The sequence below is a fragment of the Paroedura picta genome, chromosome 6 (assembly GCF_049243985.1).
Source record: "Paroedura picta isolate Pp20150507F chromosome 6, Ppicta_v3.0, whole genome shotgun sequence".
Lineage (NCBI taxonomy): Eukaryota > Metazoa > Chordata > Lepidosauria > Squamata > Gekkonidae > Paroedura > Paroedura picta.
In genome coordinates this window covers 9457004-9484833 of record NC_135374.1, presented here as the reverse complement: position 1 = coordinate 9484833, position 27830 = coordinate 9457004, and the positions used below count along the sequence as shown (strand labels likewise).

Below are 27830 nucleotides of genomic sequence, written 5' to 3'. Positions count from 1 at the left end.
TGAACATATGAATTCACACTTTGAATAAAATTTTCTTGATCCTAAAGGTGCCACTGGACTAAAACTTTGTTCAACTAAAAAGCAACGGAGATTTTTGTGAGATCACAGCTTTACAATTGGACTTCCTTTTTTTTTTAATCAGCTAAAAGGAGCAGGACACAACCTATTACAGCAGGACATGACAATGGCAGGTAGGTTGGGGGGGGGGGGGGAACAAGGCAGCAGCAGTGGATGCAGGGTGGGGAAAGAAACAGAGAACAACCTGAGAGACTTAGAGCAGAAACACTTAGGATGGGCTTTTTGCTCCAAGCCTTTATTATGTCAGAGGTCCTCAGTGAGCTGATGTAGGGATACGTACTGTACATATAACTCTGCCAATAGTCACCCCAAAAAAGGATGTGGTGACACAGAATATCCCTTGGGGGGAAAAACCTGACAAGGCTCCCAAGTGTTCATATTGCACTGAAAATGGACAAGAAACCAAACTTTTACAAAAATATTTTTATTAAAAAGCAGCAGATTCCCAAACAGGACAATGCTAACCCCCCCAAAAAAATCAAAATGTAAACACAGCTAGTTTGTGTTGGTCGTAGGGCGGCTGGGAGAGACTACTCAAAGCAGGCAGCTAATTGCCTTGACACAAAAAGCAATATATATATAGATATATATAGAGACGCGTTTTGTACTTCTCCATTCGAAGTCGGTCACCGCAGCCTGTCCCAGCGCCAGATACTGGCGTCGTCACACACGGCTATGAGGATGCTGCTGTCTCTGCTGAAGCTGGTTTGTCGAATTGCAGCGGCGCATTTTGGATGGGTAAGAGTTGTACACCTGTTGCAAAAAATTAAGTTGGAGAGAATCGGGTCAGAATCGTTCGCCCTCTGGGTAAACAGGCTAGTTCAGCCTTTCTCAGTCTTTTGACCACTGAAAAAACCCTGAAACGTTCACGCTTTGAGAGACCACAGAAGTGCTGTCAGCAGGCCATACCTCCCTGCCAGAAGTGACATCACCCAGACAGTCCCACTGGATGTGACATCATGCTCCGTCACCCCCTCCAAGATCAGAAACCGCTCAGCTGCCTACTCCACTTGGCCAGGGCAGGCATCCACCACTCCATCGGCCCCTGCAAACCACTCACCCAATGCAGTTAAGTTAAAATGAGAGTATTCTCCTCTCTGGACTCCAGTTGCAACCACGTGTGACGAGCCTCAGCCAGCAAGGATTTTTATGGCCAGGCCCTCCCCTTTCCACCCCTTCCAGGCTCTTCATTTTAGGGGGGTATAACCATATATGGAGCCTCTTGTGGTGCAGGGTGGTAAGGCAGCAGACATGCAGTCTGAAAGCTCTGCCCATGAGGCTGGGAGTTCGATCCCAGCAGCCAGCTCAAGGTTGACTCAGCCTTCCATCCTTCCGAGGTCGGTAAAATGAGTACCCAGCTTGCTGGGGGGTAAACGGTAATGATTGGGGAAGGCACTGACAAACCACCCCGTATTGAGTCTGCCATGAAAACGCTGGAGGGCATCAAACCCCTGTTGAGAAAGCCTGGCCTAGTTACAGGAGGGATGAGCAATACGGAACGCTACAAATACAGGCCCAACTTTCACTATCACAATATCTGTTTGCTTTCCAGAGGGGGGACCCTTCTCTCTCACCTGCTTCTGAAGCGTCCCTGAGTTCTCACACAGCTAGTAGAGAACTCGCTTTTCTCCCAGCTAGGTTAAGGATCCCCTGCAAAATGGCGGTTTGCTATAAAATATGGCTAGCTTGTAGAACTAGCTTAAAAGATATCCCCTGTGCAAGCACCAAGTCATATCTGACCCTTGGGATGACACCCTCTAGCGTTTTCTTGGCAGACTCAATGTGGGGTGGTTTGCCAGTGCCTTCCCCAGTCATTACCGTTTACCCCCCAGCAAGCTGGGTACTCATTTTACCGACCTCGGAAGGATGGAAGGCTGAGTCAACCTTGAGCCGGCTGCTGGGATTGAACTCCCAACCTCATGGGCAGAGCTTTCAGGCGGCTGCCTTACCACTCTGCACCACAAGAGGCTCTTTTTAGAACTAGCTTACAATCACTCAAATTGTGGGTTGGCCTGACAAATGACAGGTTTGCTGCCTTCTCACCATTCTCCTGTTAAGCAAGAAGTCAGTTTATGTGCAGTGAGCTTGTGGGTGATTCTTGCGCCCTTGCACTAATTTCTCCTGCAAAAGAAAGTAACCCCCCCCCCTTGAAAAAAAACAGCTTTGTATACCCTTGCAGTTTTGCACATGAAAGCAAGCTAGTCAAATCTACTCACTTGGCCTTATGAGGATCTTCTATTTCTAAGTCCCAAACGTAGAGTTTGCCCACTTGATTGCCCAGCGCCAGCATCTGCAAATGGACAGAAGACGTGTGCAGCCAAACACTGAAGTGGAAAACGGAAGCCCTCAAGCGATCTAAGAAAATCACCCCCTAGAGCTGTTGCAAGACCGCCCTCTCCAATGAGGCTTGGGGCAGGGGAAGTCAAACTGCGGCCCTCCAGATGTCCATGAACTACAATTCCCAGAAGCTTCCCAGAGGCTTCTGGGAATTCCCAGAGGCTTCTGGGAATTGTAGTTCATGGACATCTGGAGGGCCGCAGTTTGACTACCCCTGGCTTGGGGTGTTGCACGTCAGTCGTCAATACAAAATTCTGCTCCCGTTTTTCTCTCTCGCTTCTCAGACAACTACAGTATTTGCTGGTGTAGAAGACTACTTTTCCTCCCTGAAAAACATGCCTCCAAGTGGGGGGGGGGTCGTCCTATACGCCGGGTGCACTTCAGTTGGGATAGACATAGCTGCCCATAGTGGCCCATAGTACTGTAATGTAATGTAACAAACTCTATATTTTGAGTGGAAATGTTAGGGGGTCGTCTTATATGCCCAGTCATCTTATACGCCAGCAAATACGGTAGTTTTGTGTCAGCTGCCTTGGGAGACAAAGACATGGACCCTGCGCTTTGGCTCACAAATCAAAGAAGATGTGCACGGAAAGGAGAAAGGGAAGGAAATTGAGAGCAGTGGTGGTATGAAGTCAGAATTCTGCTGTTGCTCTTGCATGGAGGTTCACTCAGGTGGGTAGCCTCCAACCTTGACAGTTCTTTCCTTCCCTGTGTCTCCCCCAGAATTAAACCCAAACAAATGGAGACCATATAAACTAAGCTTGTTAACCCAGTATGGTCCTTGCATCTATCAAACACCTGCATTGTGCTGTATGCTAATTTGCTGCTCTCCCTCTACTTATACGGATGGACTTGCAACTTCCGTTTCAATGTACAGAACAGTGTGTGCACACAGTGGCTTATGCCATGAATAAAACTTGGTCGGTCTTAAAGGTGCCACTGGCCTCAAACTTTGCTTTGTGGAAGTTAGTGCACCTTTTCCCTGAAATCCTTTATTCTGAGAGCTGTAGGGAAGGGCGATATGAAAATACAAACAAACAAACAAATACGTTCTATCAGAGCCAAGAGACCGATTCCCCTCAGGTCTGTAGCCCTGGAACCATGGAAATTGATAACTGAGCAGAAGGATCTGGCAGAGGAGAGAGGAGTTAAGCAAGATGGCTGAAGTTGCACCTATAGGCAGACAGAACAATCTTCCCCCTCACCACGATAATCTTCCCAAGTAAAAGAAGAGGTTTTTATACCCTGCTTTTCACTGTCCACAGGAGTCACAAAGCAGCTGACAATCACCTTCCCTCCCCCCCTCCCCCAACAGACACCCTGTGAGGTAAATGGGGCCGAGAGACCCTGCTCGGTGAGAACAGCACAATCAGGGCTGTGACGAGTCCAAGGTCACCCAGCTGGCTGCGTGTGGAGGAGCGGGGAATCAAACTGGGCTTACCGGATTAGAGACCACCTCTCTTAACCACTACAACATGCTGGGATGACACCTCTCGCCCGACTCCACCCCATTATTTTGTTTTCTAAATCCAGGTAAAGCTTTCTACTCCAACTCCCGGAGCCTGGCTTGTCCTCACTCTGAACCCTTTCTCGTCTAGAATCAAGCTTTGTAAAAAGACCTCGTGCCCGAACTTGCCTCCTACTCCGCAGCCACGGTCCTTACCTTCTGCCAGAAATCCATCGAAAACCTCATGTACCATATATCGCACTGACTGTAATCAAATCGGCCTAGAATAGTCACATTAGATTCGCTGGGCTTAATTTTATCTATATCGTCTTCCATCTTGCCAGGTTTCCAGCACACAATGGCATTTTCACAGGACTGCAGATAAACAAAGTGGGGAGAAATTCTATGTCATTCAGGAAACTCTCAAACTTATCAGTGATGTAAACCGCCATTCCATCTAAGCCAGACTTTCTCAACTTTTTTTACTTTCAAGAGCCTGAGCCTTCAGGGACGGCAGTGAATGAATGAATGAATGAATGAATGAATGAATGAATGAATGAATGAGAAACCCCTGAAACATTCTTCAGGCTTCAAGAAACCCCAGAAGTGGCAGGATCATGTAGAATATGATTGGGAAGCAGAGCTGTGAACATGCCCACCAGGGGCCCTTCCCCTTCACACCCCCTCCAGGCCCATCACTGGCCATTGGGGGGGCGAGTTGAAGAAGAAGAGTTGGTTCTTATATGCAGCTTTTTTTCTACCTGAAGGAGCGGCTTACAGTCACCTTCCCTTTCCTCTCCCCACAACAGACACCCTGTGAGGTGGGTGAGGATGAGAGAGCCCTGATATTCCTGCTCGGTCAGAACAGTTTCATCAGTGCCGTGACGAGTCAAGGTCACCCAGCTGGTTGCATGTGGGGGAGTGCAGAATCAAACCCAGCATGCCAGATTAGAAGTCCGCATTCCTAACCACTACACCAAACTGGTGATGGTCATATAACCCAATAAATGTTTAAGAAATTAAAAAAATATATTAACTCCAACCCATTCAGGAAACCCTTCCAGTGCCATCAAGAAACCCCAAGGTTTCATGAAACCCTGGCTGAGAAATCCTCCCCTAAGCTGTGTGTATGAACAGCTGCTCCTTAATACATGGCGCCCTGCTGGGCAGCAATCTGGAGCCACGCAGGGTCTTGAACTGCTCATTGCCCATTTCAATATTACAGCAGTTATATCCTGGTCAGCATGCAAACTGCTCTGCTCAGTAAAAGTAAAGGTATCCCCTGTGCAAGCACCGAGTCATGTCTGACTCTTGGGGTGACGCCCTCTAGCGTTTTCATGGCAGACTCAATACGGGGTGGTTTGCCAGTGCCTTCCCCAGTCATTACCGTTTACCCCCAGCAGCAAGCTGGGTACTCGTTTTACCGACCTCGGAAGGATGGAAGGCTGAGTCAACCTTGAGCCGGCTGCTGGGATCGAACTCCCAGCCTCATGGGCAGAGCTTCAGACTGCATATCTGCTGCCTTACCACTCTGCGCCACAAGAGGCTCTTTAAAGGTAAAGGTATCCCCTGTGCAAGCACCGGGTCATGTCTGACCCTTGGGGTGACGCCCTCCAGCGTTTTCATGGCAGACTCCATATGGGGTGGTTTGCCAGTGCCTTCCCCAGTCATTACCGTTTACCCCCCAGCAAGCTGGGTACTCATTTTACCGACCTCGGAAGGATGGAAGGCTGAGTCAACCTTGCTCTGCTCAGTAGAGGGGGGGAAATTAGAGGGAACATGAAACATCTGTAGGTTACAGACTGCTGGGTACAACCACATTTTGAGAAGAACAGTACAAAATAACAAGGCCGTCTCATTCATCCCCCCAAAAGCTCTTGCCCTATCAATGCATTTGCAGTTTCTCTTCTGCAAATCAAATACAAAATGGAAACAGCGTTTACAGGCACAAAGTCTTCGTACCTTGGAAAGGATCAGATCCCCCAACCATCGCACGCAGTCTACATAATTCCTATGTATATCTCTGGTAGAGAAGTCCGGAAAGTGGATTTTTTGAGACACGAACGGCCTGAGGAGAAGGTGGACATTTCCGATTAACAAGCAGGGAGGGAACAACTGCAGAGGCTTGAGATAAACAACTCCTTCCAGTTATTGAAACAGAGGCTAGATAAACCCTTAATTCTCAATGACAGACCGTTCTCTGAGTAGTTATCCTGCTTTAGATAACTCCAGAACGATACTGCAGTTCTTCAAAATATTTCAGTGAATCGGCTGAATGGTGCTACCTATTTTCACCATCCGATGCAAGGCCTTGATCTATTCTTTCTCATGTGCACCTGCTTCCTCATAGCTCAAAGTGCAAAAGATCCTAGCGCACCGGCCAGCGAGCACAGAAGGCTACTTGGACATTTGATCCCAGTCACCCGGTCCTGTCCCTTCAACGCCCAAGAGCACAAGCCAAATGGATTGCCAGCTTCGCTTTGTGCCAAGCTTAAAAATCAAAGAGCCAGAGGAGTTAACTAGCTGGTCAGTTCAACGTGCTGACCAGAAACCATCTTTCCCATCCTCTCTAATCCTTCCAGATGGAATCCGCTGAACTCCCTGTCTTAAGTCAGCTGCATTGGCTCCTAATTGAATGCTGGATCCGTTTCAGGGTTATGGCATTCACCTTTAAGGCCATATGTGGTCTGGGCCCGGCATATCTGAGGGACTGCAGGACTTACTAAAACCCTCCAAAGGGTGGTGTTCTCTGCCAGCTCCAACAGGTTGGCGATCCCTGGCCCAAGACAGGTGCGTCTGGCCTTAACAAGAGACAGGGTCTTGGTGGACTGAACTCCCAGAAGAGCTGCAGGCTCTGTCAGAACTGGCTCAGTTCTGCAGGGCCTGCAAGAAGGAACTCTTCCACCAGGCATTTGGTTGGGTTGATGAGCATCAATGCCTTTTGGGTCCCCTTTCCATCCACATTCCCTGAGACCAAACTGAGTGTCTCCTGGCAGCACCAAAAAGAATACCGTCAGATGACGGCTTATTACATTTGTATTATGTGAACTGTGTAACGTTACCTATGTTGAAAACTGCTCCGAGTTGGCTTGTCAAGAAGGGGCGGTCGAGAAACCCCAGAAATAAACAAAACAGATAAACATCCAAGGAAGGAGACTCCACGCCCACCCGAAGCACTCTGTTCAACAGTTTGCATAAAGTGGGAAATCTAAACTAACCCGCCCTGTCATTTATCTAGATCCCTCCCTTTTTCTTCCCCTCCCTTTAAACGGGATGATTTTTAAAAACACTTACCAGTCTTGGATGATACTGATGTCCTGGAAGTATTAGCGGCGGGGGGGGGGGGGGGAGATAACACCATATTAGGACAAGCATTGTGCATACCTGTTGGTTTTATTGGGGTTGTACTCATAGGATTCCTTGATGGCATTCATCATTCGCTTTGAATTGATTCGCCAGAGTTTGAGGGAGTGATCCATGCCGCAAGACATGATTTTCTCCCCGAGGAGATCATAATCCTGCGTATAAGCAAACCAAGGCTCAATACGGCTGTCGCGCTCGGCATCCAAATGTTAAAATGCAACCCGTGCTGAACCCTTCCCTCCCTTCTCAACGATGGCTGGAATAAACTGTACAATTGCACACACATATATCATTATATTTCAATTTACTACCCGCCACTCCCAATTGGCTCGTGGTGGGTTACAAAGGTCTGAATACAGCCCCCCAATAAAACCCCCGTTAAAACCCCAGACATGAAACACAAGTCCATACACAATCAAGGAAAGATACGGCGGAAAACACAATGCAAACTACAATTCATCCCCCCCCATAAAAAATCCCACAGAGGGAGGAGGGAAGAGGGGGCAGATGGAACCCACAGCCTCCATACACATCGCTCTAGCCCGGAAGGGGGGCCATACAGATCTTCCTTGTCGCGCCGGCCTCAACCACAGACCTGGTGGAAGAGCTCTGATTTCAGGCCCTGTGGAATGCTGAAGCAGGGCCCACCACATGTATGCATACATTTACTAAACATAATACATTTAGGTTTCAGGTCGCTGGTAATTGTTTGGCGAGGAAGGGAGGCAGGGAAGGAGGCAGAGAGATGTTTTCAAGCCTCTGGGACAGTTTCCTACTTACTGCGCTCAAAACTTCATCCCGGTGCCCTTCGACTCCTCCGAATATCGCAACCAGTGTATCGGTCTGGATGTTCCACAGTCGCAAGGCGTGATCTAGGAAAGCAAAGGCACGCTCGAAGTCAGCATTCCCTCATGTCACACCGTGAAAGTAACAACCAGCGGGAAAATGAAATGTTTAACTAATGGTTTACCCCAGGGGTAGTCAAACTGCGGCCCTCCAGATGTCCATGGACTACAATTCCCAGGAGCCCCCTGCCAGCATTCGCGAATGCTGGCAGGGGGCTCCTGGGAATTGTAGTCCATGGACATCTGGAGGGCCGCAGTTTGACTACCCCTGGTTTACCCTGTAATAAAAAAAGAAGTGTCATGGAGAGGTCCAGCATTTGAGGACATCTCTCTCTCTCTGTCTCTCAATCTCTCTCCCCCTCTCTCCCCCCCTCTCTCTCTCTCTCTCTCTCTCTATCTCTCTCTCTCTCACACACACACACACACACACACACACACCATCCATAAGTGCAAATGCCTCCTGTGGACAGCAAAGGCACTTAGCTTTTACCATGAAATGCATGTCGGTCTCCTAGGAAGGAGTAATAGAAAAAAAATGCAGCAATACTCATTCAAGCAACAGATGCTGGATGAAAGCCCTCCTCCTCAGATGCCTATGCCAGGTTTTGAACAAACAACAAAGTCAACTATTGCAAGATGGGCCAGATCAGCCTTTCTCAATTTCTTTACCATTGAGAAACCTCTGAAACATTCTTCAAGATTCGAGAAACCCCAGAAGTGGAACAATCGTGTAGAATATGGGAAGCAGAGCTTTGGGCACACCCCCCCAAGACCCCTCTCTTCTCATCCACCCCCCCCAGGCCCATCATTGGCCATTTTGGAGGGGGGGGGATAGGTCAACATGACTAGATGTGGTCATATCACCTGATAAATATTTAACACATTTAAAAAATATATTAAAAATTATTGATTGTTTATTATTATTATTACAAAACAATTATTATTGTTTCATGTATTGTTGATTAGTTTAATGTAAACCGCCCTGAGCCTTCGGGGAGGGCGGTATATAAAACTAAAAAAAAAATAATAATAATAATAATAAATAATTAGCTCCCACCCGGGAAACCCTTCTAGGGCCATCATGAAAACCTGGTTGAGAAGCCTGGGTCAGATTGATGGTGTCCAACATTACAACTCCTGAAGAGTATTCACACATCGTACGGGACAGCTTGTGCAGCCACAAGTTCCAGACTCCGCTGCCAGCCACAGGTGACATGTTTGTGCTAACGAGGCCAGTAGTTTAACATCTTATCCGCCTGTCAGACTCAGAAGCCTGGCGTCTGAAGCACCACAAGCTAAGTTTCGATATTACTCTATCAAGAGATTCCTTAATAAGTTGAAGTTGGTCCTTAAATATAAAAACCGTCCCTTGAAAAAGCTGTGAGGCGAAATGCATCGGGACTTGTGTGAAATAAGAATTAAAGAAATATTGAAGAGAGACGATTCTATGTAAGTCCAATTTGGATATTTTATTGCCATGTTGGTTTCCCAGTGTGTCTGTATTTTTCTAGACTCAGAAGCCTGGCATTAATTTGAATCTCTTCCAGCCCAAATTTCAGAGAATTCGTAACAGCGTAGAACAGGGGTAGTCAACCTGTGGTCCTCCAGATGTCCATGGACTACAATTCCCATGAGCCCCTGCCAGGGGCTCATGGGAATTGTAGTCCATGGACATCTGGAGGACCACAGGTTGACTACCCATGGCAAAGGAGGACAAAGTTGGGATCCAGGGGCAACTTGAGACCAGCAAATTCTGGCAGAATTAAATGTCCTTGGTGTTCTAGATGCCGCTGGACCCCAATCTTGTTCTACTGCTTCAGACCAACATGGTTGCCCCCCTGAATCTATCTCAGCGGAACAGTACGTGTTGCAAGAACATTGACAAAACAGCCAACCGATCACCGTATTGGCTTTGATACTTTTGACTTCTGATGCCTTCCAGCTGCTTTTATTCACAAGAAATCGCAAGAAATTTAGACTTCAATGCCTTCCGGCTGAACTGTAAACACTGCACGTATTGCTTGCCCTCAAGAAAAGTATCTTTTTCATTGGTAAAATTATTGATAGTCGGACTCGAGGTGGATTACGTCGATTGAATCAGTACAAGCAACCACACAGGACATTCATTCCCCAACTGCACTGGCTTCGAGTGGGCAGCGAGGTTGGTCGGAAGCAGCAGACCAAATCTTGAGTCCAGTGGCACCTTTAAGACCCAACAAAGTGTTATGCAAAGATAGGAGCTCATATGTACTTTGAATGAAACGGTGTTGGTCTTAAAGGTCCCACTGGACTCAGGTTCGATTCCATTAGCATTTCAGAAGTCTGGAACCACCAGAAAGAATGGAAGCACAGCAGAACTATTAACATATCCATAGGGATCGCATAGAGCCTCTTGTGGCGCAGAGTGGTAAGGCAGATGTCTGAAAGCTCTGCCCATGAGGCTGGGAGTTCGATCCCAGCAGCCAGCTCAGGGTTGACTCAGCCTTCCATCCTTCTGAGGTCGGTAAAATGAGTACCCAGCTTGCTGCTGGGGGGTAAACGGTAATGACTGGGGAAGGCCCTGGCAAACCACCCCGTATTGATTCTGCCATGAAAACGCTAGAGTAGCGATCCCCAACCTGTGGGCCACATGTGGTCCGTCGACTAATTGGAGGTGGGCCGCCTTCTCCCCCCCCCCCCGGCCCTTTACAACGCACTTCGGGTGTCATTGTCTCCCATCACTCCCAGATGGGACTATCTGGTTCCAGAGAAACAAGCTCAGGGTTCCCCTTGATTTGTCATTGTCATGAGTTAAAATTTCCATGAAAATAAAATGTTCCTTATGGTCATTGTTGTGGCGTGTCTGTATCTTATTTTGAAGGGATGTTTAAACATTACCATAGCGATCAGAGAGCGTTAGGGCAGTGGTTGAGAGGAGAGGAGTAAACTACCCCCCCCCCACTGGGCCTCAGTAAAATTGTCAAGCGTTCAGTGGTCCCCGGTAATAAAAAGGTTGGGGACTACTGTGCTAGAGGGCGTCACCCCAGGGGTCAGACACGACCCAGTGCTTGCACAGGGGATACCTTTACCTTTACCTTAGGGATCGCATAACTAGCAGGCATGCTAGAGTTTCGTTTGTTATCGGAATTAACCAGGCTCACTGCTCCACCAACTGCAAAAGCCCCCTCACTCGGCCAGGACTGAGAAAGAGCTATCAGTCTCTTGATCCTTCACCTGAGATGCATCACAGAACAAAATCTGAGCCTAGGGGTGCCTTCAAGACCAACAAAGCTTAAAGTACTCCCTGCAAATTTTTTTTTCCACCACTGGGCGGACCGTATCCCTTTTGTGCTTCTCTCTCCCACCCTTTGGTTCGTCAGAGCTTAAACCTCCTATGGAATATCTCACCGAAAACATTTCTCATACCTTTGCTCACAGACAAGAGGAGATTTGGATCCCTGGGGTGAAATTTCAGTTCGTTGATTGCATTTCCATGGCCCACATAGTGCTACAACGGAATCCAGACAGCAGTGTTTATTTCCAATGTCAAAATCGTCACAAGCTTGCCCCCCCCCCCCCGTCCGCGAGAGGTCAACCTCACCTTTATGCACTGCATGGTTATAGGATTAATTATCCTAATGATGCCTCTGGAGCCAGCCACAGCCAGCAGCGGATGGCTCGTGTTGCTGTCGTAGGTCCATGCGCAAGTGTAAAAGTTTTCATCTGCCTGAAGAATAAAGTCAAGGGCTATACAAACAAGCGGAGGACCTCCTTTGGTCAACTGAGCGTTTAATCCAGTGGTCCCCAACCTTTCTGAGGCTGGGGACCGGCAGGGCAACTGCCCCGCCCGCGCATCGCGCATATGTGAATGTGCCATGCGCGACCGAAATAGCGCATGCACGGCACTTTCGTGCATGCGCTAATGTGCAGCGCCTACACGATTTCACCCGCATGGCGCATGCGCGGCCTTGATTCCCTCTCCCTGCCCTCCCGCAGTAAGAAGCTTCCAGGGCCGCAAGCTTGCAGCCTGCGAAGTTTTTTACTGCGGGGGGGGGGCAGGGAGAGGGAGCCGCGGCCCAGCGCCATGGCCTTTGCAGCCCGGCACCGGGCCGCAGCCCGCAGGTTGGGGACCACTGGTTTAATCTTTGTGCATTTGGATAATTCATTGCTGGTGTGCAAAAGGCCCTTTATGCACTGGAGGTTTCATGCCGTGCTGCAGACTGGTGTTTTAGTCGTGGCAGGTTGCCCCAGCAATTCCTGTACTCACACGGGGGAGCATTTGGCCTGGTGTACCTCATCCACCCTTGATTTGTGCTCCTGCACAGGAGCTGGGGCAGTGAAGTTTCCAGTGCATAAATGGTCAAAGTCACAACTCAACAGAAGGAATTCCCTTAAATAAATGCCACAACTAGTTCTGTATGTGGCACAAGAAAAGAACACAGAACAAAGCCAGCCTGGTTGAGAGAATGAATGGGGAGAATATACAGGTGCTAAACAATGGGGCTCAAAATAAAGGTACAGCAACTGGGGAGAGGTAAATAGAGGCAAAGGGATCACGAGCTACCGTACTTTGAAATGTCAGGCAGATAGAACTGGCCAGAGACTCGATGTGCCTGCCGCCTGGGGTTGCTAAGTTAACAAAGAGATTTGGTGCAGGGGCAAAACAAAAACTAGAAAATTAAGAGACAATTTCAAAGACATAGTAATACTCCCTTGTCTTTCCCACTCTTTCTCGTGCTTTCTTTGCCTTTAAAACACATAGATGTGTTACGCATGGCAGGATCCCTGCCTTATGTCTTGGCACACTGTCTTCTATAACCAATGGCACCCCACAATAGTCTAGGCTTAAGCCAAAGCCATGACACTGCTAGGGTCAGCCAAGCCAGGCCAGACTCCATCTTAGAAATCTTGCTCTTTGCCTTAGGTTTGGAATGACAGCCTTTGCCTGACCCAGAGGTGCCTCTGGACTCAAGCTTGCATCAGCTCACCCCCCCCCCCCCCATTGTATTTCTAAGTGAGTGGACTGGCTTCCTCCTGTTTGCCTAAGGGCTCCTAGGAAAATCCTTTGTCTTGCAACATTTTTCACACTTGGCCCCTCTGCCAGGGGATATTTCCTCCCCACACCCTGCCAGCTAGACCTGATGGCTCTCTTCCTCAGAGCCATTAACACCTTTATCCAAATCCATTTACGGCCATCACCCCCCCCCCCACTTGGCCAGGTATTGTCCTAATCTCTGGGGACCCTGGAAACTTCCAGCACATGCTTACCTGAGCCTTGTCACATAGCCCCCTTCCCAAAACCCCATAAAAACTGTGGCTTCACACAGCCACTCGGAGTGTCTTCCAACCCGGGACCTCCCACGCTGGTTCGTGCTTCTTCCTCTGACCCACCACTCCTTGGACAGGTAACTATCAATCCTTCCACTCTTCCTCCCCCTTCTCTATATGACTGCTTGTATGTGTGTTAGCTATTTATGTGTCTTTTTGTTATTTTCCTTTCAATAAAAGCTTATATTACTATTTTACCATTTAAATCTGTGTTTGCCTTGAGTTCCTACGGGTTCAATCGACCCTCGTATACAAAGGTAACGATCCGATAACGCTAAGTTACCCCCCTCTCGCAGCATTTGAGCTAATATTCCCCACAAGCTCAAAGATACGTGTTTTTAGGACACGTGTTCAGCAATTTGGGTAACAGATGGGCATGCAAGCTCGCCTATGCGTAGCCCTCAATGCCCTGAGCTCCACCTGCACGCAGGCATTCTGTTGCTGGCTTGAGTGACAAACTTAGCAAGGAAAACTCTAGCCAACCAAAGCAACTAGGAGTCCCATCTAAGGGCACATCTCCCCTCCCTCATAGAATCATTGGACTGGAAGGGGCCATACAGGCCATCTAGTCCAACCCCCTGCTCAACGCAGGATCTGCCCAAAGCATCCTAAAGCATCCAAGAAAAGTGTGTATCCAACCTTTGCTTGAAGACTGCCAGTGAAATGGAGCTCCCCACTTCCTGAGGCAGGCCATTCCACTGCTGAACTAGTCTGACTAATCAGTTTAATGGGGTGTAAAAAGGATACAAATAACTCATCTCAATTCTCAGTCCGCAAAGCATGCCCTATCAGTTCCATGGACTCTATGAACTAGCAGACAAAACTGGCGACTGATTTAGTAATCGCCGGTGATTCATCAGACAGCAGTTAGTCAACTATGACTGTATTGTTTGCAGTTATTTGCCCTGACCCAAATGTCACCAGGGGGAAGATGAACCGAGCTCAGGATTAAAGGAGAATGTGAGTTCAGTTCTCATTTCTAACCACAACGGTTACCAAATGAAGTGGGCCAGGGAAGGCCCGTTGAGACCTGAATGCCAACATCTGGTGTGCAAGGACGAGTCTCAGTACGAGCCCACAAGCAAAGAAATTGCTGATGCCCTCCAGAAACCAATCCTAGAGTTATATGAGAGAAAAGGATACATCAGCATCCACGTAAGACTGCAACAACCGGATTTCTCCTTGGGAATGACATTCATATAAAGTAACCTGAAGACAGAGGATACACAAGAGGTTAGGTTCAAGCACTGGAAATCAGTTTGGCTGTAGGAGCCAGGAACTAAAGGCATTATCGAAATTAACTCTCTCCTCTTCCTCCAAATACAAATATGCTTTAATCTATGCATTCTCGGACATAAATAAATAATCAGGCCAGGAATGTCCTGAAGCAGACCATGAACCTGTTGGGACATCATGTTTCACCCCACCCCTGGCACTGCCCACAGAGAAAGCTGGGGAGAGGGCCTTGGCTTTGCAAGCTCCCCAAGACAGCAAGGGAAGAATGAAAACGTAAAATGTGCCATTGAGTCGCACTCAACTCACAGCAACCCCATGATGGTCCAGCACAGGGGGCTTTCAAGGCAAGAGATGAGCAGAGTTGGATTGCCACTGCTTTCCTCTGCACAGCAACCCTACTCGTCCTTGGTGAACTCCCATCCAAGTACCAGCCCTGCCTCATTTGTGAGTTCTGATGCGACCAGGCTAGGCCAGTGGTTCTCAACCTCGGGGTTGGAATGACCCTTTCACAGGGATCCCTCACCACAACACGGGGGACTGTATTGAAGGGTCGCGGCATCAGGAAGGTTGAGAACTGCTGCTCCGTAGTATACTATCAAGGCTACGAGAAACAAAAGTCTTAGAATCACATCACATCTCCACTGAGATGTCCCAAGTCGGGAATTGTCAATCCTCTTAGGAGGGTAAACAAAAATCTGATTCCTGCCCTTATCTTTTTGAACTTTGTAACACCCATCCTGATGAGCTGCCGTGCACATGGCACAAGGCAGATTTGGAGGGCAGACTCTATGGCAGTGGTTCTCAACCTGGGGGGTCAGGACCCCTTTGGGGTTCGAACGCCTCTTTCACAGGGGTCACGGCAGGGCAAGCAGCTTGGCTGGGGGGGGGGCGCCATCTACACAACAGCCTTGCGGGGTAGATCGAGATACAGCGTTTGTCTGTCTGGAGCAGCGGAAAAGAGTGAGATCGGTATGGTGGGACAAGAGGCAGAACTGAACTGAGAAACCCCGGGGGAAAAACCAATTTATATACAGTCGTGAAAAATGGATCTTCACGCCATTGGTCAGTTTCGGTTTAATTTCTGTGAAAGAACACTTGCCTAATTTTATGGCTGGGGGTCACAACAACATGAGGAACTGTATTAAAGGGTTGTGGCATTTAGGAAGGTTGAGATCCACTGGGCTAGGTTATTAGGGCCACTGCACAGAGAAAATACACTGGGAACATGAATGAGCCCACAGCCGCTAAAACAGTGTTCCTTTGTAACAGACAAGTCAGCTGATCACATAGCTCCTCCATGAGCAACCTTGTCACCATTTCATTAAAAGGCAGCAGTTAACAGGAGGCTGGGTTTCCGGAGGCCTGTGGCAGTTTTGTCATTTCTCCTTGACCTTACTGTTCTCATGCTGCTTAAGCAGCTATTCAGTCACTGCAACATACCCCTAGTATTATATGTCCTTGGAAAGTCAATAAAAAGCCTGAGGATGAAAGAAGATCCAGGTGTTAAAGTGCACTCACTCTGTTGCTGCCAACCGTGGCAAACACAAGAGGGTCACCTTCCTTGCTGTGCCAGTTGAACTGCACCCCAAACAGTGGCTGGCCGTGGTCTTCCTGAAAAAAGGCAAGTCGAAGATGAAGATTCAAAGCACAAGCAGAAGATGGCCAACGTTAAACAGTTCTGGCAAAAATAAATTTCCCAGCGCAGCCAATACCTTTTTATATATCTGACAAAAAAGGCAGGATTTTGGGGCAGAATAGCCTGGGATGGTAAAAAGGGACCACAGCAGAAAACAGATTTTTTTTCCTGACCTGCCTCTCTTGAAAGTCACATTTTATTATACTCACTCCTGAAACCGCATACGATATTTACGGATGCCTTTTGTTTGGCCAGTGGAGTTTCAACGGGCTGGGCAGATTTTTTAAAACCACAAGTGTCTTTAGTGCATGATTAAAGGCACACTGTGCAAGAAATCTTTTTAAACAACATGTTAATTTTCAAAGACCCTCTGTTGAAGAGTTGCTATTACAGTCGGACATCACTCCTCGACGTTTTGTGGATGGCTTCGCCTTGGGTAGCAGCCATTTTGTGGTCTGGCCCACCACCCTGTGTTGGGATTCCAAAGCTGCCTGACGGGTGTAAAAGGTTGGGGACCCTTGATGTAAGATGGCTTAAAAAACCAAACACAATGCAATAAAATATTCCTAAAAATGCAAATTGTGCTAATTAAAACAGCATAAAGCAAGAGCCAAATCATAACAGGACAGGCAACCATGAAAAAAACCCAGAAACCAACTGACCTACCCCCAAAATGCTGCACCCCGTTTCACTAAGTGTGTGTTAAACTTACAAAATGGTACAGCATAGGAATAGAATCAAACTCTCAAAGTGGCTTACAATCGCTTTCCCATCCTCTACCCACAACAGACACCCTGTGAGGCTGAGAGAGCCCTGATATTACTGAAGAAGGAGAGTTGGTCTTATATGCTGCTTTTCTCTACCCAAAGGAGTCTCAAAGTGGCTTGCAATCGCCTTCCCTTTCCATTCCCCACAACAGATACCCTGTGAGGTGGGTGAGGCTGAGAGAGCTCTGACAGGACTACTCTGTGAGAACAGCACTATCGGGGCTGTGATTAGCCCAAAGTCAACCAGCTGGCTGCATGTGGAAGAGTGCAGAATCAAACCCAGCTTGTCAGAATAGAAACCGCCGCTCTTAACCACTACACCATGCTGGCTCCCAAGTCCCCCAATGGATATGCTGGAAAGTATAAAGAATGGGGCTACTTTCGAAGCCGTAAAGAATAGCAGCCCAGCCATGTCATCCCCATGCATTCTTTCCAGTAGAAAACAAATGTTCATGGAATAGAATCATATAGTTGGAAGGGACCTACGGGGTCATCTAGTCCAACCCCCTGCACTATGCAGGACACTCACAACCCTCTCGCTCATCCTGCCACCCCCTTGAACCTTCACAGAATCAGCCTCTCCATCAGATGGCTATCTAGCCTCTGCTTAAAAATCTCCCAAGATCGAGAACCCACCACCTCCTGATGTTTAGACGGAATTTAGAATCACAGAATTGGAAGGGACCTTCTGGGACATCTAGTTCAACCCCCTACACAATGCAGGACACTCACAACCCTATTGGTCACCCACTGTCACCTGCCACCCCCTTGAGCCTTCACAGAATCAGCCTCTCCATCAGATGGCTATCCAGCCTGTTTAAAAATCTCCAAAGATGTTGTTCACAGAACCTCAGGCAGAGGGATGCATCTATATTTCCCCCCAGTAATCTTTTCCGAGTAACATGAAGTCTTAATTACCAGGTAAGAATCTTTGCTCCAAAGAGGTACTTCCCCTCCTGAACAACTCTTTCCTATACTATCTGTATTTTAGTCCTCTACATTGGTGGTTACCTTTTCTTTTCTTTTTTTAAAGTCTGAAAGGGCGGGGGGGGGCAGAAAGACTCCAAACCCTTCAATTTCCTGTTAGTCGAGAAAATATAACTCTGCTTTCCTGTTATTTAAGTTTCAATGGAACACACACTCCCAACAAATGAGCACGACTTTTTTTAGAACCGCTATTTCAGACCAATTTATGACAAAAACGGTGTTTTAGGCCTCTAAAAGGAGCACTTCTCTTAAAACACATCAGGTTCAAGTTCTATATGTATAGCATGTGAAAACTGTTTTATTCCAGGGATCACTAATTGAAATTTCTCCTAAAATTTCCTGTTTGCGATATACAAGAAGAGTTGGTACTTCTATGCTGCTTTTTCTCTACCTGAAGGAGTCTCAAAGCGGCTTACATTCGCCTTCCCTTTCCTCTCCCCACAACAGACACCCTGTGAGGGAGGGGAGGCTCAGCAAGCACTGATATTACTGAAGAAGAAGAGTTGGTTCTTATATGCTGCTTTTTCCCTACCCGAAGGAGGCTCAAAGCGTCTTACAGTCGCCTTCCCATTCCTCTCCCCACAACAGACCCCCTGTGAGGTGGGTGAGGCTGAGAGAGCCCAGATATCACTGCTCGGTCAGAACAACTTAATCAGTGCTGTGGCGAGCCCAAGGTCACCCAGCTGGCTGCACATGGGGGGGGGGTGCAGAATTGAACCTGGCTCGCCAGATTAGAAGAAGAGTTGGTTCTTATATGCCGCTAAAATCTCCTAGTCCAGCCGCACGTTAAAGGCTAATGAAATTTGTGACAGGGTATGAGCTTTTGAGAGTCACTGCTCATTTCTGAAAAAGTGTTACAGAGCATCAGGTCCATCCAACTTTTACAAGTACTCATTTTCTCTCAGATACCAATAAAATGTGCCTAAGATGTGCTGATGGCAGCTAACCTGGAGAGAGGGGAAATTGGACACGTTCTTGGAGTACGTGTAAAATGTGTTAGCTGTAATAGCTATTCAAGACCCTCTCTTTCAGCGTCAGCCTCCCTGTTAATGGAAAATACTGGCAATTAGTATTTTGATAAAGCCCTGCTTGGGAATGCCCACAGCCATCCAACAGGCTGCTGCAGGAAACAAAAGGTGGTGTTGAATACATTCTTCGTCTGATCTAGCACAATTCTTCTCCTTAGAAGCATCGAATTAGAACACAAATCTACTAGCATCTTTAGATGTCAGCACGCAGCAATGAAACCACTGAGAGCCAGTGTGGTGCAGAGGTTAAGAGCGACACCAATATGCCATGTGGCAGAATTTGCTCATTACAATAAGCAACAAATAACAAACTTGTCACAGCTTCTTCCTCCACTGAAAATACTTATCAGCAGAATTTGCTTAAAGACAAAAGAACTGGAAACGTTTCGGTGTGTACCTTCTTCAGTTCAGCTCTGTAAATCTATTAATGAACAATTCCACCAAGTAGCAACTTAAACAAAAGGGAAATTTTACACGAGGATATAAAATAAGCAAGAAAGCTCTATTCTGCCACACAGTATATTCCTTCGTTTCTTTCCTATGTGTAGTGGTTAAGAGCAGCATATTCTAACTTGGAGAATTGGGTTTGATTCCCCATGTCTCCACATGCAGCCAGCCGGGTGACCTTGGGCTAGTTACGGTTCTCTTGGCGTTGCTCTTGTAGAGCAGTTCTGTAAAGAGATCTCTTAGCCCTGCCTACCTCACAGGGTGTCTGTTACAGGGAGAGGAAGGGAACGGTGTTCGTAAGCTGCTTTGGGATTCCTTCAGGTAGTGAAATTGGGGTATAAAAAACCCAGGTCTTCATTCCAAAGCTGTCACACAAAAGCAAACATCTCAAGACATCTTTGATGGCATAACCGCAAACATCTCACGGATTTCAAGAGCACAGATACCTTGAGGCTGTTGACACACTTGAAGGAATATTTGCATTTCTTCGACTTCCATTTTCCTTTCCCCCAGCTTTTCCTTCCTGGAGCATTGGGGGTGTTTGTTGGCGTATCAGGGCGTTCGGTGTTAGTACCGCTCTCTATACTAACAGCATCATCCTGAGAAGAAAACAACAACAACACTGATTTACGATGGACAGGCTAAAGCTCAGATGAAAAGCATGCTAGCCCCCAAGCAGAAGTGTTCCCGCATAGTCCAGCATAAAAGCTTATTCACAATTAAGAGAGGAAGTTAAGAAAGGATTCCAATAACACTGGCTTCCATGTCAAAAGGCTGCACAAGTCATAAAAGGTAAAGGTATCCCCTGTGCAAGCACTGGGTCATGTCTGACCCTTGGGGTGATGCCCTCCAGCATTCTCATGGCAGACTCAATACGGGGTGGTTTGCCAGTGCCTTCCCCAGTCATTACCGTTTACCCCCCAGCAAGCTGGGTACTCAATTTACTGACCTTGGAAGGATGGAAGGCTGAGTCAATCTTGAGCCGGCTGCTGGGATCGAACTCCCAGCCTCATGGGAGTGCCTTACCACTCTGCGCCACAAAAGGCTCACACAAGTCATTAGGGTTAGACAATTCCAACTGAGGTGTCAGTTTCCAGTTCCTATTTCATGAACATTCTGCCTACAGATCAACACACCACAAAGAATCTGATGGCACCTTCAACCCAAACCAACAAACATACTGTGGAATTAGCTTCTGCTTCATGTTCATCAAAGCGGTCGCCTAAAAACGCAATGCAGACAAATGACTTCATGGCAGGAGAGTTACATTTCTAGGCAGGGCACAAAGGATCTGGCAGCAGAAAAGAGCTACCAGGCTACAGAAAGCCTTTGACCCGGAAGTGTTCCTGCCATCTTTCTTGCCCTCATGCCTGACCAGTTAAATGTGTGAACTAACAGCTGATCTGAAGAAGGGTGGGAAGCATTCTTTTCTACCTGGCTCATTTTCATTCCACCATTCCTTGCAAGGAGTTCAGGGCAGCATCCCTGACTTCATTCATCCCACTTTATCTTCATAATAAAATAACAACCTTGTGAAGGAGACTAGGCTGATGAGCGAGTATGCCTGGCTCATGGTCTTCCATTGAGCATGTTGGCTGAGTGGAGATCCTTAGTCCAAGACTCTGCCCACTACACCATGCCAACTTTACCTCCAAAGGATCCCAAGGCAAGCCCAACCCTCCAAAAGGCAACTCCTGCTGTGTAAGACAGGAGAAATCCCTCTCCTTTAGATGCTACCTGCAATCCATGAATGCGTGCTGGGGACCTGTTTGCGACAAGAAGAAGAGTTGGTACTTATATGCCGCTTTTTCTCTACCTGAAGGAGTCTCTACCTGAAGGAGTCCCTTTCCTCTCCCCACAACAGACACCCTGTGAGGTGGGTGAGGCTGAGAGAGCCCTGATATCACTGCTCGGTCAGAACAGCTTTATCAGTGCCGTGGCGAGCCCAAGGTCACCCAGCTGGCTGCACATGGGGGGGGGGGGTGCAGAATTGAACCCAGCTCGCCAGATTAAAAGAAGAGTTGGTTCTTATATGCCGCTTTTTCTCTACCCGAAGGAGTCTCAAAGCAGCCTACAGTTGCCTTCCCTTTCCTCTCCCCACAACAGACACCCTGTGAGGTGGGTGAGGCTGAGAGAGCCCTGATATCACTGCTTGGTCAGAATAATTTTATCAGTGCCGTGGCGAGCCCAAGGCATGCCAGATTTGAAGTCTGCACTCCTAACCACTATACCAAGGGACACACAAGCTAAAACAACACACAAAATTCAAGGCACAACCATAGGGAGCATTAAACCCCCCTGATCTAACATAGCATTAAAAATATGTATCATGTTTTAACATGGTATTTGCTAAGAAGATCTCATTTCTCCACAAATTCCCTGGCCTGGGAGTTGGCACGCATCACCTTGTAATATATTAATTATGCCACTAGAGCAATTTCCCAAATGCTTTTAAAAACCATTCTGTTGCTACTTGTGCATTATCTTTCTTCCAGTAAACAGCAATACAAATTAGAAGGACAAGTCCCCCAGGCAGAGTATGGAGAACCAAGAGCTCTATTCCTATCCATCACGGATAACAGCTGATTGCAAGATGTTTGGTTTTCCACCACCTTGGGGACTCTGAGTTGGATGGAAAGGTGCACAGAAATATTTCAAATAAATAAAATGTATCTGCAGAGCAGTGCAGCATCAGGGAGTATTGAAAGAGGTGGTCCACATGGGCCTTATCCCCATGGCAATTTGATCCTGAATGTCTATTTCATGGAGACCCATTCTGCTCAGGAGCAGCACAGGGAGAGGACGGGATTCTACTTTTCCTTTGCACTGTGTTTCTAACTCAAAATGATACTGGAGGCAGTATTTGCCGGCACCTCTCTCCTTCCCGGTCACTTCAAGGACATGTAATCCTGAACAGTATCAGGCTCCCCACAGCATATCAATCAGCTTTCCCTGAAGGGATACCCCCAGCACAAACTCGAGGACAGGGTCTTGAGTTTAGCCAACAGTCTATGATGAGGTTAATAACCTCTGGGCTGCACCTCTTGTGGCGCAGAGTGGTAAGGCAGTAGACATGCTGTCTGAAGCTCTGCCCATGAGGCTGGGAGTTCGATCCCAGCAGCCGGCTCAAGGTCGACTCAGCCTTCCATCCTTCCGAGGTCGGTAAAACGAGGACCCAATAATGATTGGGGAAGGCACTGGCAAACCACCCCATAGTGAGTCTGCCATGAAAACGCTGGAGGGAGTCACCCCAAGGGTCAGGCATGACCTGGTGCTTGCAAAGGGGATACCTTTACCTTTTAGGCTGCACCCAGAGATCTCCCAAAATGACAGCTGATTTCCAGACAACAGAGATCCATTCCCTGGAGAAAATATCTGCTTTGGATGGTGGTCTATCTGCCAATCCTGCCCTCCCCAGACGCCACCCGCAAATCTCCAAAACTTTCCCAAACCAGAGTTGGCAACCACAACCTGTAGTAGCAGGATGACATTGAGAATCCCGCATGACCATGGAGACCACCAAACCACAACTATCTGAGAAAGCAAGCTTTTAGACTCACAAAAGCTTACACTCTGGAAAATTTTCTGGTCCCTGAAATCCTGCTGGGCTCAAGTTTTGCCCGAACTGTGCTCAGAAGAGTCAGGCACCAAGAAGCATGGCCATTCCTTCTTGATCACATGGAATGAGCCAGTGTGGGATATATAGCAACCAACACATGAGCACATGTTGCCGCCTTATACTGAATCAAGATCCTTGGTCTAGCAAGGTGAGTATTGCCCACTCAGACCAACGGCAGCTCTCCAGGCTCTCAGACTGAGGCCATTCCCATCACCTGCTACCTAATCCTGTCAAATGGAGTAACAGGCGATTGAACCTGGGACCTTCTGCCAGCCAAGCTGAGGTTCTACCACTGAGCAACAGCCCCTTTCCACCGCTTTCCCGGGTCTAAGGCAGAGGTCTTTCCCCTCACCTACTGCCAGTGCTTTCAACTAGAGATAATAGGGATTGAACCTGGGACTCTCTGCAGGCCAAGCAGAGGCTCTGCCAGGGGATCATGGCCCCTCTCTAAGACTACATTGGGGGATTGCTAGTCAAAGAGGAGCTTCAAACTCTGACTTCCTTGGAAGAATGTGATTCTTGTTGCCAGTTCCCATTCAGCCACTAGCAGGGGATGGGGGATAGCGTTGCCAGATTCAGGTTGGGAAACTCCTGGAGATTTGGGGATGGCGTCTGAGGAGGAAAGAGATCTCTGGAGAATCCATCCTCCAAATAAGCCATTTTCTCCAAGCAAAATGTCTGTTGTCTGTGGAAGCCACAGGTCCCACCTGGAGGCTGGCATCCTTATGTCACGATGAGGTGAAGCCTGATAGGTCAGCTCTCTCCTGACTCTAGCTGGTGAAGCTGCGTTGCCCCATTTCTCAGCAGAGTTGCCAAGTCCAGCCTGAGTTGGGCGGGGTTTGAGGGATCTCAGTGTGACGTAATGTCGGAGAGCCCATCCTCCTAAAGCACCAATTTCTCCAAAGGAACTGATATTTGTAGTCTGGAGATGAGGTGGAATTCTGGAGGATCCCATAGCATAAAATCCGCCTTCCAAACCATCATTTTTCTCCAGGGGATCTCCAAAGCCCACCTAGAGCCTAGCAGCACTATTCTACCCTCCAAGCAGCCCTTTCCTCCAGGGGAGCAGATCTCAGTTGCCTGGGGATGGACTGGAATTTCAGGCCCCACCTGGGGCCTGGCATCTCTGGTCCACTCTCCAAAGCAGCCCTTTCCTCCAGGGGAGCAGATCTTGGTTGCCAGGAGATGAGCTGGAATTCCAGACCCCACCTGGAGGCCGGCATCCCTGGTCCACCCTGCAAAGCAGCCCTTTCCTCCCGGGGAGCAGATCTTGGTTGGCAGGAGCTGAGCTGGAATTCCAGGCCCCACCTGGAGGCTGGCATCCCTACACGGGATGGAGGAAACGCACTCCAAGGACAAAAGTGAGCGCCGCCCTAGCAGAGAATTCAAACGCCGCCCGTTCCCGCCGGGCCCCCCACGAGGCCGACACGATGCTGCCTGGTCCCCGCCCTCCTCCACGCGCCAAGCCAGCGCTCTCGGAGGCAGCCCCGCCCTCCCGTTGCTAGGAGACGCGCTAGGCCCGAAGCCTGTCCCCCCCCACCACGACCACCACCACCACCACCACCCGGCGGCCTCCTCACGTTCTCGTCCCCGGACAGGTCCCCGGGGTTGCTGTTCTCGTCGCTGCTCAGCTTCTGCTTCTTGGCGGGCATCTCCCCTCCCGCCGCCCCGCAGGCCGCCGCGTCTCCCCGGCCTCCGCCGCCCCGCCGCCGCTCAGACATCTTCCCCGCCCCCCATCCCCGGGCGCTGCCGTAAAGCGCCGGACGCGGCATGGGGAACGAGCCCGACGAAGCCGCTCCTCCTGGACCGCGCATGCGCGGGGCAGACTGGAGGGCGGGGCGGCCGCGGAGCTCGCTCGGCCACACTGCCGTGAAGCGCGGCCGGCGGGTGTCGTGAAATGGAAGCCACGCTGCTGAAAAAGAAGCAAGTCGAGGAGAGGGGCGGGGGAAGCGGCGCGTTTAGGACCTAGGCGCGGTTCCACCGTTAGGGGGCACCCGTGGCTGGGGATTTTAGGGGCTCGGCTCGGTTGCCAGCTCTGGGTTGGGAATAACCTGAACACTTTGGGGGTGGAGCCAAGAGTGGGCGGGATTTGGGGCAGGAAGGGACTTCAGCGCAGTATAATGCTATTTGGGGGCCAAACTGTGGCTCTCCAGATGCCCATGGACTACAATTACCTGGAGCCCCTGCCAATTGACCTTGCTGGAAGGGTCTCATGGGAACTGTAGTCCATGGCCATCTGGAGGGCATTGCACCCTGCTCTGATCTAGGCTTGCCATCTCTGGGTTTGGGAGCGGAGCCTGAGAAAGGCATGGTTTGAGGAGGGGAGGGAATGCAGTCTGGAATAATGCCATGTTGTCCGCCTTTCCGAGAGCCTTTTTCTCCTGAAGAACTGATCTCTAAACTCTAATCCTAGGAGATCTCCAGCCACCACCTGGAGACTGGCATCCTTGTTGGGGTCCCTCCCCAAACATAGGACAGCTTCCCTGGTTGTAAGGAGGTAGGCTTAGCGGGGAACACGGAGGGAATTGTACGAGGATTGTTTTAATTGTTTTTATTTACTACTGTTTTTTTTACCTATTGCTGTTCATTTATTATTGTATTTTATCGAGCTATGTCGCGGCCTCATTTGGAATGCCGTGTGCCGTTCTGGTCTCCATACTGCATAATGCAGTGTTGGAAAAAGTACAGAGGAGGGCAGCCAAGATGACTAAGGGACTGGATCTCCTTTCCTATGACAAAGAGCGGGAGAATCTAGAACCTTTCTATCTAAACAAAACAAAAAACTGCTGAGGGGAGACGTGAGACAAGTTGTTGGTAAAATTATGCACCTAGCGGTTACACGGCAGTGCTTTCTCCCTTTCCCACAAGGGGCATCCGATGGGATTGTTTGAGAAGCGGGTTCAGTATTGGCAAAAGAAAAAAAACTACTGATTCAATGTAAAATTAAACAGTGAACCTACTCATCCACTCTTAGGCCACCCCTCCCCGCACGTTCTCTTCGCAGAATGGCCTTGGGAATGTTCAGCCTGGAGAAGAGGAGGTTAAGAGGAGACAGGATGGCTGAAGTATTTGAAAGGTTGTCACCTGGAGGAGGGCAGGGAAAGGTTCCTGTTGGCAGCAGAGGATGGGACCTGCATTAATGGGTTTAAACTATGTGTAGAAAGATATCAGCTAGATATTGGGGGGGGGGGGGAAATTCACAGTTCAAGTAGTTCAGGAGTGGAATGGGCTGCCTAAGGAGGTAGGGAGCTCCCCGTCACTGGTGGTCTTTAAGCAGCGGCTGGACAGATCCTTCTCCTGGATGCTTGAGGCTGATCCTGCATCGAGCTGGGGGTTGGACTAGATGGCCTGGGTGGCCCCCTTCCCACTCTAGGATTCTATGGTTTGTGGCTGGAAGGACATTTCCAGATCCTAATCTGACCCTCCTATTTGAAATATTTTAAAATCTTTTTTTCTCTTTTCTCTTTTTAAGCAGCGATTTGAAATTGCCCGGAAAGATCCCCTCAGGCTACAAAGGAAAGGGAATATATATACCTTAAATAGGAATAATTTTTTCATCATCTTGAATGAGTAATTTTGGAAACATCTGGAGACTAAAAAAAAAGTCATCGTCGATGCTTCCTTTTTTTCGCCCCAGGCACATTATACGCCCCCACACATTTGTAATGGGATATTAATGCTACTGGTTAGAAAGCAGCGATTTTAACCACAGGGCTTCTATTCCGGGTTGCTTTTGCACAGCCAAAGAACAATGCAGGGTGCTCTGTCTGCCCCGCTCAAAGCAGCTGCCTTATACTCCATGGGGATGATGCAACATCTGGTTTGGTTCCCTCTAAGGAGGCTGATCTAATTCTGACTCCTCACTCAACATTCTGGAACTCCACAACCTTCTGAGATGCACATCTCAGTATCAGCCTGTTCAGAGAGACCGGTCTGGATCCATTCCACAAAGGTCCTCTGGATGGATGTCCCACGATGCATGTGTACTTCCCTAGCACATGGTATTCAGAGACTCAAGTTCTGCTAGGAAAAGAAGGAAATTGGGATGAGGAACAAGAGAAGGAGGAGGAGGAGTTGGTTCTTATATGCTGCTTTTCTCTACCTGAATCTCAAAGCGGCTTATATTCGCCTTCCCTTTCCTCTCCCCACAACAGACACCCTGTGAGGGAGGTGAGGCTGAGAGAGCCCTGATATTACTGAAGAAGAAGAGTTGGTTCTTTTATGCCGCTTTTCTCTACCCGAAGGAGTCTCAAAACGGCTTATATTCGCCTTCCCTTTCCTCTCCCCACAACAGACACCCTGTGAGGGAGGGGAGGCTGAGAGAACCCTGAGATTACTGAAGAAGAAGATTTGGTTCTTTTATGCCGCTTTTCTCTACCCAAAGGAGTCTCAAAGCGGCTTACAGTCGCATTCCCTTTCCTCTCCGCACAACAGACACCCTGTGAGGTGGGTGAGGCTGAGAGAGCCCTGATATTATTGCTCAGTCTGAACAGCTTTATCAGTGCTGTGGCCAGCCCAAGGTCACCCAGCTGGATGTATGTGGGGGAGCGGGGAATCAAACCTGGCTTGCCAGATTAGAAGTCCACACTCCTAACCACTACACCAAGCTGGATTCCAAACTTTGATTGCATCTGCGTGTGTGTGTGTGTGTGTAAATGCATGCCAACTAAGCTTGCCAACCTCCAACTGGCAGCACCTGTTAAGAACGGATAGGGAAAGAAGCAACCTTA

General features: G+C 48.6%; 1 protein-coding gene across 2 annotated transcripts; it reads right to left on the bottom strand.

The window, feature by feature from the left end:
- Positions 1-486: 486 nt before the first annotated feature.
- EED (embryonic ectoderm development) lies at positions 487-24887 on the bottom strand. Of its 2 annotated transcripts, XM_077341397.1 has the most exons (12): positions 24681-24887; positions 19928-20080; positions 16135-16227; positions 14524-14589; positions 11654-11779; positions 11479-11560; positions 8009-8100; positions 7250-7383; positions 5828-5933; positions 4082-4240; positions 2295-2368; positions 487-831 (listed from the first exon to the last, which is right to left on the bottom strand). In XM_077341397.1, exons 1-12 carry the CDS (start codon positions 24870-24872, stop codon positions 705-707), a joined length of 1404 nt encoding a protein of 467 aa, XP_077197512.1. In that variant the 5' UTR covers positions 24873-24887; the 3' UTR covers positions 487-704. The 2 variants fall into 2 exon arrangements, with proteins under 2 accessions (XP_077197512.1, XP_077197513.1); XM_077341398.1 differs by lacking the exons at positions 487-831; positions 2295-2368; positions 5828-5933.
- Between the last annotated feature and the right edge of the window lie 2943 nt (positions 24888-27830).